Source organism: Osmerus mordax, chromosome 3 (genome assembly GCF_038355195.1).
Source record: "Osmerus mordax isolate fOsmMor3 chromosome 3, fOsmMor3.pri, whole genome shotgun sequence".
Lineage (NCBI taxonomy): Eukaryota > Metazoa > Chordata > Actinopteri > Osmeriformes > Osmeridae > Osmerus > Osmerus mordax.
Window position 1 is genome coordinate 17,758,918 of NC_090052.1, and position 11,739 is coordinate 17,770,656.

At 52.8% G+C, this 11,739-nt stretch overlaps 1 protein-coding gene across 1 annotated transcript in view; it reads left to right on the forward strand.

Annotated features, from left to right (window-relative positions):
• The first annotated feature begins 1,072 nt into the window (after nt 1-1,072).
• LOC136940542 (BAH and coiled-coil domain-containing protein 1) overlaps nt 1,073-11,739 on the forward strand; it is a 28,691-nt gene continuing 18,024 nt past the window's right edge. The window contains 1 exon segment of the mRNA XM_067232729.1: nt 1,073-1,172. Coding sequence (XP_067088830.1) covers nt 1,073-1,172 — 100 coding nt within the window.

Consider the following 11,739-nt stretch of genomic DNA (forward strand, 5'->3'; position numbering starts at 1 on the left):
TCCTCTGTTCTCGGTCTCCTCCCTCTGTCTCTTCTTTATCCTCCTTTTATTGCCCCGTCCCCTCCGTCTCATCCTGCCTTGTGTGACCACTAGGCTACACTGCACGGCCTCTGCTCTCTCTCCTGCCCCTTTGTGTCTCTGTGTCTCTCTGTGTTTCTCTCCCTTTCTCCCCCCCCCCCCCCCCCCCCTCTCTCTGCCTCTCTCTCTCTCTGCCTCTCTGCCTTTCCATCCTCTCTCCTGCCCCTCTGTCTCTCTCTCTCTCTACCTGACATGTATCCTCTGTCTGGTACAAATGACTGGGTCCTCAGCAACAGATGTGTGCTTGTCTGCTGTCTCCGCACGCAACTCACGGCCACTAACCTAGCCTCCGAAGACAATGAGGATGGGGTGGGGGTGAGGGGTGGTGTTTTGTGTGTGTAACAGTGACTAGAAGACAGTCACACACACACACACACACACAGACACACACACACACAGACACACACACACACTCTCGCACACTTTTTCTCTTTCCCTGCCTCTCATGGGGCTAGGGGGCCATTGGGCCAGGCTGAGGCTGAGACTGCATCGTCTGTTTACATCTAATTATAGAAACTGCTCTATTTTTAGAACCACTGTTCAGGATTTTTATATTCTACGAGAGAGAGAGAGCGAGAGAGCGAGAACAAGAGAGACAGGGAGAAAATAAATAAAGCCGTGGCAGTTTTTTCTCCCGTCCGTTGTTGAGCGTTTTTTATCCGCTCGGCAGCAGTGGTGAGCACTGCAGATGTCCAGCGCTCTGCAGAGGGAGAGGAGCGGACCGCCGGGTGTCACATTCATCCCCAACGAGGTCAAAATGCTAATGGCTTTAATAGTACGTCATGATTGAACATCAACAAAAAAATGATCTCTTTAGGAGTGACCTGTCCCAAGCCCAGTGAATCGAAAGTGCCATACATCACTGTAGTCAAAACAACGACCAAAAGGTTTATACTGAGGCTTAGCATTGTATAGAATGTCCCTTTAAAGAGACAGAAGAGGCCTTGAAACTAATCCCCGGGGGATGAATGGACGGTGTGATCCAGGGTGATCCATGTATGTGCTGGGGAAGCCAGGTGAGGGGCCAGATCTGGGCCTGTCCGGCCCAGCCAGGTTCCCGTCGCTGGCAGGTGCTCTAATAGAGAGCCTCCGAGGTGAGGCCGAGTGCCCACTCTATGCAGCTGGAGCCAGGTGCCCCCTTGAAATACACACACACAAACAGCCAAATCTACCCCCACACCCCCTCTCCCACCCCACACACACACACTATTCTCTGACATGGCAGGCAAATTAATTGGCCGTGAGTATGTAAGGTATATGCTTAGATAAAGGTGTGCTGTCTGGCCGAGGCGTAGCGTAATGGGTGTAATGATGGCTCCATTGTGTTGGATGTTGAGGGGGGTAGTTAGCCGCCAAGCTAGCAGGGCTCACTGGAGGACTGAACACGGTCTGATTAATAGTGGGGAATGCTTTGAAGTGACACCCGAGTGCACAAGCTCACGGGCTAATAGCAATAGCATCAGTATGTGGCGCGCCTTCGCTCCCTCAGTCTTCATTAGGCGGCGTTCTCTCTCGCTATCTCGCCGCCCGCCCTCACACACCCGCCTCATCTAGCCCCTCGACGTTATGGAGTGTAATGGTTTTATTTTTCTATTGTTTCGCCACTTCCCAGTTATTCCTCTCTGTCAAAACCACTGCTCTCCCCAGCCTGTGGAGTAGAGAAGACTCCAGGTGAGACGAGGCTCCGGGTGGACTCGGGAGATTAGTTTGAGCTCCACCAGGGAGATCCAGTCCAGCTCTGCGCCTGGGATCCTGTTTGATCTCCCACACTGGCAGCTGAGCCACAGCTGGGAGAGATTGTGTGCGTTTGTGTTTGTGCGGCGTGTGTGTGTGTGTGTGTGTGTGGAGGAGTAGGAGGAGGGGTGTGGTGGTACGAGCCTGGCTTGTCAGCTGTTGCAGTAAAGTAAACTATTAGTGGTGGGAGAACACTCCGTTTCCACCCAAAAAAAAAAAGGAGAAATGCTTCTAATTGCAGTGAGGTCGTGGTATGATTACATGTTGGCTAATGCACTGTCAGAGCGTTCTCCTGGCTGCCTGTCAGGAGGCTGCTGAAATGGCTCACTGCCTTTTGGTTATACTCCATAATGGAATGATGTGTGTGTGTGTGAGTGAGTGGAAGAGAGAGAGGGTGTAAAAGAGAGAGCCCGAACTTGTGTTGGTAATACAATTCTGTTCCGCTCAATCATGGGGTCGCGCTCCTCTTGGTTTTCTTGTGGTTGGAATTTTTTGTTGTCGTTCTAACTCGGCTGGTACGTCTTTGACAGTGTGTGTTTTCTGTGCGTGCGTCTGTGTGTATATGTTTGTGGGAGTCAGCTCACGGGAAAGAGCAATCAAGGGCCCTGTGATTGTAAGGAGAGGGAGAGAGAGTGAGAGAAAAAGAAAACGAGAGTGAGAGAGGTGGAGTGAGAGTGAGAGAGAGACAGAGGTTGCAAAGTGGCCGGCTGCTGAGGGGGCAGAATGGGGGGGGGCTGGTGTGGTCGGCCTCTTCCGCCCCCCCCCCCCCCCCCCCCACCCCCCCCGGCCTCTCTCTCCTACCACTACCATACTACCCCAAATCCATCTCCAGCTCACATCCTAGCCTTCTCACATGCTTTCTAACAGCACCACTCCCCTACATCCATGGGGCGTTTGGAGTTTTTTAGGTAGCATGCCACGAGAGCTCGATCCTCGCCTTCTAGCAGGTTCTAAACTTGTAGTTAACTATTTCTCAGCGTGAGTCACATTGGAATTGGCATTCCCGGCATCTGGACTGTCTGTTTGTGTCTACGGTCGATAATGGCCGTGTCCTATCTGATTTTACCAGTAGCAGGAACACAGAAATCACCATGGCAGCTGCAGGGAGGGGTCAGCTGAATTCTGGCTAGTGGTCACATGACTAGTCTGCTGTGGATGTGGCTCCCTTGATTGTGTCCTGGTGTAGTTAAGGGCTAGGATTAGACTGAAGAGCATGGAGTGTGTGTGTGTGTGTGCGACTAAGAGATCTGTGTATTTGTGGAATCCTGAGGAGGTGGGTCACAGTCCAGCTGTGGTTCAAGGTGGCTGAATAACCCTGACTGTAACGGTGTGTGTGTGTGTGCTTGTGTATTTGTGTGCCTAGGTGTGTGTGTGTGTGCGTTAGAGCACGACTGTTTCTGTGTTGTGGAAACAGGCGGTTGATCGGGAGGAAAACAAGGCATGAGCTTGTTATTCTCCGGGCTCAGTGCTTCTGGTCCTTCCTGAGGCTGGTGTGACGGATCAGTGAGGTATGAGGAGAGAGTTGGTCATCGCGGTAATGGGGCGCCACCACTGTCTGACTGAACACATGGAGGCTGGAAGGATTGTACCAAATGAAAGGAGACCGGGGGGGGTGGAATGGACCATTCACCTATTTCATGTTTGTTTGTTTTTTGCTTTGTAATGCCTCACTATTGAATATGGGTCAGCAGCGATACTGAGGGGCGTTAAGGCTGTTTGGCTTCAGTGCTGTTATGCAGGCTGTACTGTATGTATTTTGTTACACAATGAGTTTGTATGCTTGTGTGTGTGTGTGTGTGTGTGTGTGTGTGTATGTATGATTATGATGGATCTTTTTCAGAAAGCGGAGCTGCTTCACAGCCTTTGAGGATCAATACACATACAATATGCACAAACACACACACACACGCACAACCATACACACTGTCTCGTCTGTCAGTTTACCGAGCTTCCTTCGGCTCTGTGTGCTCTTTTTTTCCATCGGAGCAGATGGTAAACATTGAGACTGAAAGCAGATCCTAAATCCTTCTGGGTGTCCATCAGGACTCCGGGCTGTGGGGTGGGACTCCGTCTCCAGTTTCTGGGCGCCATGCGAGGGTCTCGGCCGCTCCCGACGGCCGCCGCGGAGCTCTCTATCCCCACACATATGTGGCGTCCCATGGCTCCCATTTGAAAAGGCACTCCCAGGGATTGACGCGCCCACAGACGCCCCTCAGAGCTGGGAAGCGTTCCCCCGACCGCACTCCCCGCTCTCCCTTCCCAAACAGCACATCCAGGGAGCCCCCCCCCCCAGTGTGCCGGTGTCTGTCGCTCCCCCACCGAGGGCGCATGTGGCAGCCACTCCGAGGAGCCGTCTCCCCCCCCCCTTCTCCCCTGTCTGGTGAGGCCCATCCCTCTCACCTGTGCTCACGAAACCCCCCCCCCCCCCCCCCCCCCCCCGTGTGTGTGTTTTTATGTGACAGCGTGAGCAGGGTTTATTTGAGCACGCGCGCACGAGGCTCTTTATAGAGGCTGGTTTGAAGGCTGCCGCTTTGAAGCTCGCGCCGCCTCTAACTGGGAGTGATTTTATGAGCCTCCGTCTGTGCCAGGCAGCCTGGACGCCCTGCCAGAACCCAGATTGGGGGAGCAAGGATGTCATTCCAGTACACACCATCTGGGGAGTGTGTGTGTGTGTGTGTGTGTGTGAGAGACAGTGTGTGTGTGTGCGTTCGTGTAGGAGAGAGGTGGTTAGTGTTGGCTGTGAGAGGGAAAAGTTTGGCTTTTCCGAGGCGGCCTCGTATTGCCCCTGCCTGCGTCTCTTGATTTATGGGCCTGTGAAGGAAATCTCTCATTTGTCACTTTTCATCTTTTTTTCCTACACTTGTTTTGTTTTTTTCTTTTTCTTTTTCTCTCTTGCTTTCCCTCAATGGGATTCAGCTTCACCAGATCTTTCAAGCACAGCACTGGCTCCACGACAGGGCTAAGAACTGAAAGACTGTGTAGGAAAGAGAGAGAGAGAGAGAGAGAGAGAGAGAGAGAGAGAGAGAGAGAGAGAGAGAGAGAGAGAGAGAGAGAGAGAGAGAAACGGTGGAGAGAGAGTAAGAACCAGTGCAGGCTGGAGAAAGCGGCTCTCGGTATCTCGTTAAAATCGTGTCGAACAAAAAGGTTGTCTTAGCGGATGTGTTTTAAGTAAATATTCATACGTTCTGACATGTTGGCGGGTGCATTCTGTTTGTGGTGAGGATGTGTGTCATTAAACAGGGTATACTTTCTGACTGTAAATAATTCACTGCTCTAGTTGTTATGGTGCCTTTATGCTGGTCTGTGGTTTGAGCGTTATTGTTAGAAATACATAATCATAATGAATTTGGTTTGGATCCCGTACCCAGCTGCTTTAGTGTGTGTATGTGTGGACAGCAGCTCTCAAACTGCAAGAACACACACACACACACAAAGGCACTCCACAAGGTCTTGCTAGGCTGTCATAGATTATCCAAGGAGAGGTCATCCTGAGTTTAGCTGCAGTCTGGAGTCTGTGTGCTCCTCTGTATGTGTGTGTTTTTCTATATGTCTGTGATCCCCTGGATGTGTGTGCAGTCTCTTGTGTATGTGCTCCTCTGTGTGTGTGTGTGTGTGTGTGCAGCCTCTGTGCACCTTACTCACTCAGGTGCTAACTATAAATCTGACTCACCCTTCCCTGCCCTGCTGAGGACACTGTGGGAAGCGCTGGTTCTTCTCCGCCACACAGACAGAAGAGGGCAGCAGGAGGGGCAGATGGGGGTTGGGGGGGCTGGATAATGAGAGCTCTGACTGAAATGATTATGGGACTGGCTGATAGGAATCAGGGACTATATTTGAAGAAGTAAATTAATTAAATCCCCCCCTCTCTCTCTCTAATTCCACGTGGATTCTCCCACATGAATTCCTCTGCTGACGTCGCCGGTTTGGACAAACTGCAGAGTCATGGTCTCAGTTTCACCATTAGGTCCTGCTTACATTTCTTCCTGTTTTCCCTAGCCGGCTGCTAGTGTCCCAGGCCGACCCAGTAGGGGGCTCCACTTCTGAGCGGGCTGGAATGGTCATTACTCTGTGGTCAGAGCAAACAAGCAGTGGTGTACAATGTCAACATAACCAGGAGGCTTCTTCACTGCCACCCATGTTGACATTACTGCTCTCTTATCTGTGGGCTGTGAACTCGGCCCCACAATACAACACTGTGCCAGAACAAATACAGCACGGAGAAAAAACCATACTCTCACTGACACACACACTCCGACTCTCTCTCTCGTAGACACTCTCTAAAAAAAAACATACATGCGGGCGCGCACAAGCACACACAAACAATGCAACACCTGAACGCTTTGATACGCCGCCGATATGCATAGTAGCAGACGTAGGAATGGTTAAACCAACAGTTTTCCGAGTTCATACCCAGAAAGAGCGTGACGTCGGTGCACATCGAATGCAAAACACAACCCGACAACATGCGTAGTCAACTTGCCCAGACTGCATCATGCAACCGTCAACAGCGGTGGCTTTGACACGTGTCTGTCCGAGGCAGCAGGCAGCAGGAGTGACTCAGAGGAGCGTTCGGTGACGTCGAAGGCCAGACCGACCCGGCCTGCTGGTGTTCATGAGCGCTCGTGAAAACGCCTGAGTGTTAAGGATTCCGGTGAGCTGTGCCATTAGCCAGGACGGTCATTATTCGGCTCCCACTGGAACAAAAGGGAGGGCTGGTGTGTCTGCACCCACACTCTGTCTTCCAGCTAGGCCCGAGAGAAATGGCACTTTCTGGAATGCCATTTGAGCTATCCGTTTCACGACTCTCTTTTGAGCCGGGTTCTGTGTGGAACGGGGCCGGGAAGGCAGGAGGAGGAGGAGGAGGAGGGGAAGAAAGGAGGGAGAATGAAAGGGTGAGTGAGAGGGGAGGATTTGGATACTGTTTAAGTGCCGCTGTCACAATTGCTATTTTTTCATGTCAAAACATATCAGAGGTTCCTTCTCCCCCCTCGCTCCCTAATAACTCTCCTTTATTCCTTTGGTTCCTTCCCCCTCTCCCCTCCTCCACCGCCAGTCCCAGCAGGCCCGTGCCAGAGCGGGGCCGGGCTTGGCCTGTGGTTGGATTGTGACGGCCTGTTGAAAGCTGCTGCTCCTTGTCCCTGGGATGTGAGGACTCCCGGATTGAGATTCTGGGCTAACCAGCTCCCTGCCTTTCTCTCTCTCTCTCTCTCTCTCTCTCTCTCTCTCTCTCTCTCTCTCTCTCTCTCTCTCTCTCTCTCTTCTCTCTCTCCTCTCTCTCTCGCTCTGCTCTCTCTCTCTTGCTCTCTCTCTCTCTCTCTCTCTCTCTCTCTCTCTCGCTCTCTCTCTCTCTCGCTCTCTTTTTCTCTCTCTCTCTCTCCTCTCGCTCTCTCTCTCTGCTCTCTCTCTCTCTCTCTCTCTCTCTCTCTCTCTCTCTCTCTCTCTCTCTCTCTCTCTCTCTCTCTCTCTCTCTCTCTCTCTCTCTCCTTCCTGATCCATTCTCGGCAGGCCAATCTCCCAGCTCCACACTAACTGGCCCAACACAGAGGCGGTGACAAAGTTTTTATAGCTAATGGATGAAACCTATATTAAAAAAAGAGAGAGGACCGCCAACATGTGTGCTTACAGCCATGCTGTTAAAACTCTGTTTAATGGTTACGTTGGAAGAGAACGTTTTCATTTTTTACATCCAACAGTGCCAACACTATAGAGCACAGCTCGGGAAAATATATGATTTTCATTTCTTTGTGTAGAGAGAGGCAGCCGGGCTTGTTTCTTTCCCGCTGTGACGATTCAGGCGTGTTCGGGAACAGCTATCAACAGGTTGCGTGTCACGACTCCCCTTCCTGATAGGTCAGCAACACATGCCGGAGGCTATGGATCTCTTGTCGGCCAGACTTGACTCTCAACACCTCTACCCAGCCTTGTTGATGCTGTGCAAACTCGACCAATAATCAAGACGTACCCGTGTATGCGTGTGTGCGTGTCTGTGTGTGTTTAGGAGCGCTAGGGCCTAGCAGTCGTTTGTATTGATGTACAGTAGCACTCAGAACAGATGAGCGTCAGTGGAGCACGTGTACATTGATTGAGCCCCATGGGCTAGACAGCACCTGCACACAACAGCGAGGGGCCATCTGAGCTACCTACCCAGGGCCCCGTCCCCGATACCCAGAGCCAGGTGTAGGAGGAGCTGGAGGATAAGGCCGTGGATCATATCGATATCCACTCTCTCCCCAGCCTGACCTTGTGGCTGGCTGCCTGGCTGGATGGCTGACTAACTGGCTGATTGACTGGCTGATTGGCTAGCTGTCTGGCTGACTGACTGGATGACTGGTTGGCTGACTGGCTAGCTGCTGACTGGCTGGCTGGCTTGCCGGCTGGCTGGCTGACTGCTGTGTTTTTGCTTTTCCCCCCTCACAGTAAAAAGCCTAACCAAGTGGAGAGGAGGCGTTTTATGGCTGCCCTGCTTTATGTTTCACTTCGTCTGCCCGTGTTCCAGGAAAGATGACCTTCTCCGCTCCCTGCAGATTGCAGGAAATGCTCCTAATTTGACTCCTCCCTGCTGAAGTGTGTTTGGCCAGATGTTAAGCAGACTCTGTAACGGCATTCCACGGATGACCAGTGTCAGTGGATGGGAGACATAACTCAAGTTAAAGGCCTAGTTTGTCAGATGCATTTCATGTAAGAATTTACTGTGTGATCTGACTGACCTTGCGTGCACTGTGTTGGCTGTGAAGGAGAGCAGGCCGCTTATCTGGCTGGGCCGAGCCCAGACTGGAGAGTCCTTATGGCTGGATCTGTTTATGGGGAGAGGAGTCAAGGAGAATGTCCTCAAGGGCCTTGGTCGTACACACACACACACACACACACAAGAGTCTGACTCTTACACATTAATTGTATGTCTTCTCTCGAAGTACAAAGTAACACCCTCTATCCGATTGACCTTGGCTAGTCAGGTGCCGGGGTCCCTCCCTCCATATCCAGGTTATCTCAGTAACCCTCCCATTTGTCTCCACAAACGCTGCGAGACTCGAACGTCTCTCCTCTGTTCTCCTCGCTGGCCGACAGGAAATCATATTGGGGGCCCGGCGGAGGGGCCCGTGGGCAGAGCAGCCCCGTCTGGGTTATCTACAGGTTCTGTCTCTTGCTCCTCTGACAGGGGACATCACTGGGAGGGGAAGCCAGAGCAGGGGGCTGTGCAGTGTTCCTCTCGCTGATGACTTCAGGACTTGATCATATTACACTCGGCCCCAGCTTGAGAACACACAGGGCTGTGCAGCAGCCGGCCCCCGCTCTGCCCTGCCCTGCCCTGCCCCCAAGCCAAGACTGGAGACACTGGGCTCTGAGTACGGAGACACAGAGGGGAAGGAAGGGAGGGAGAGGAAGGGAGAGGGGGAGGAAGGGAGAGGGGAGGAAGGGAGAGGGGGAGGAAGGGAGAGAGGGGAAGACGAGAGGGGGGGAGTGCGGTGAAGAAGACAGAGGAGAGGGTGAGGAAGAGGGGGAGAGAGGGAGGAAGAGAGATAAGGCTAGAAAAGGAGGGAGCGGGGAGGGGAGGCGGAAAGAAGGGGAGGAAGAGAGAGAGGGGGAGGAAGGAAGAGAGGGGGAAGACGAGAGGGAGGAGGCAGGTGAAGAGACAGAGGAGAGGGTGAGGAAGAGGGGAGAGAGGGAGGAAGAGAGATAAGGCGAGAAAAGGAGGGAGCTGTGGGAGGGAGGCGGAAAGAAGGGGAGGAGAGAGAGAGAGAGAGGGAGGGAGGGAGAGCGGGGAGAAGGCCAAAGAGAGGGACGGAGGAGAGGGGAAGCGAAAGAGAGAGGGAGGACGAGGAGAGGAGGAGGGAGAGAGCACGAGAGAAAGCAGGACATTCCAGTGAGTGCTGGCTGCCAGTTGCATGCTGGGATGGCTGATTTATGGGCGGGGCCTGACAGAAGGAGGGGTGAACCTGTGACTCCCTATAAACGGGACGTTCATTACCCTCCTGGGCCCGACGGAGAACGAGAGGGGAAGCTGATGGACGAGAAGGAACAGAGAAAGCAGGAGGGTCTGGAGAGGTGAAGGAGGATAGAGGAGGAACGAAGGGTGGATGGGAAGGGGCGGGGGAGGGGGGCGGGGTAAATGAAAAGAAAGAGAGGAGCGCCTCCTTTCCAAAGGAGGCTACGGCGAGAGGAGAGACGGAAAGCGAGGAGGTGACGAGGAGGACAGAAATATAGGGGCTGAGCAACAGGGGATGATAGAGAAGTGCGATAGAGAGATGATGAGAGGGTGTGAGGACCGAGAGAGAGAGAACTGAGAGGGGGAGCATGAATGATCGAGCTGGAGGGAGAAAGGAAGAAGGGAGGGGGATGAAAGTGAAAAGGAGAGACAGCGGGGTAAATCTACACTGATGAATACGGAGCTGCTCCCAGATTTATATGGTGTTATGGGTATCATTATACATCACCCGGGAAGAGAGGCCCACACTCAAGCAGTGTGAGGTCTGTGTGTTTTGCATGGGTTCTTGCTGCGCGTGTGTGTGTGTGTGCGGTGTGTGTGCGCATCTAAGTATGGTGCGTGTGTATCTGTGTACGCCGTGTGTGTGGATCTGGTGTGCGTGTACAGTGTGTACGGCGTGTGTGCCTGTGGAAGATGTGTGTGTGTGTGTGTCTGAAAGCTTTAATGTTCCTACAGTCTACCACGTGACCGTTTGTGTTTTTCTCTCTGAGCGGGTGCGGAAGGGCCGTGGGAGTGTGTGTCGGGTCGCGCGTGTGTGTGTGTGTGCGCGCGCGCAACGTTTCTCATTTGTTCCTCTTAGTCTGCACTCGTACTGTTCCTGTTCTCTGCAAAGCAAACTCATTGCATGCCTTGGCTACGCAGTTAGACTGAACAGGTTGCCTGTGGTTCGGTAACTTACACCGGCCCCATCCTCACCAACCCCCCCTCCCCCCCAACCCCCCTCCCCCCCAACCCTCACTCGGCTGGTCGTGACGCTGAGGAGACCACCCAGCACTCCACGGAGGGGGCCCGCTTTGATGTGGCACCAGCATATGCAGGGTGTACGTGTATAAGCTTCCCTCAAAAACACACACGCTTTTACCGCCTCTTGTGTGGCGTCACCGCTCCTCGTCCTCCACCGGTGGAAAGCCTGGCGCGCGCACACCCACGCACACCCACACACACCCACACACACACAGGCAGCATCCCTACCTAGTGCCAGACTGTACCAGCCTGAGATATTAGTGCCTCATGGCCAGCCGGAGGGAGAGAAAAACCTGCCCAGACAGACCGCATCTCAATTTGCCAATTAAGTCAAAAGTTAAAGGGGGAGTAATTACAGCAGATTCTGCTGAACACTTGTTTTAATCCCCCTTTTTCTTGACGAACTGAGCATGTGTCTGCGACCTGATCCAGGCCCAATTTCCAACGTCGGTGGAAAAGAAAGGGCACGCAATCCCCGTTAGTCACCCCGCCGTCCATCCCAACACACAAGGACATAAAACCAATGGATTCAGACAGATCAGTCATCAGCAATAAAACTAACCAGATCCAGAACGTTCCGTCTGAAGCAGCCGTTGAACTAGAGAAGCATGGAAATCCCTTTTCTCTTCGCAGGGAGACCTGTGAGAGAATGTTGGACGGAGGAGAGCGTTATACTCAAGTCATGTTTAATGTTGTTGGTTGACGTTCTCTCCTTCCTGGGCCTGCAGATGGGCTTTTTACGGGTGCCAAATGGAGGTTTAGTGTCTCGCTGTGGCCCGTTTTAAGAGAATCTCCTCCTCACACCGTCGCGTCAGATGTTTGCCGATCCGTGCGACTCCTCTGTACTCTACGAGCCTCTCGTCCAATGTTATTGACACAGGGCAGACGCGTATGTAACTTTAAACCTTAAGTACAAATTGCAGCCCAGGGATTGGTCTTCGGCGGTTTTCTTGCTAAGGAAAGGGCTCGGTGCGTGACAT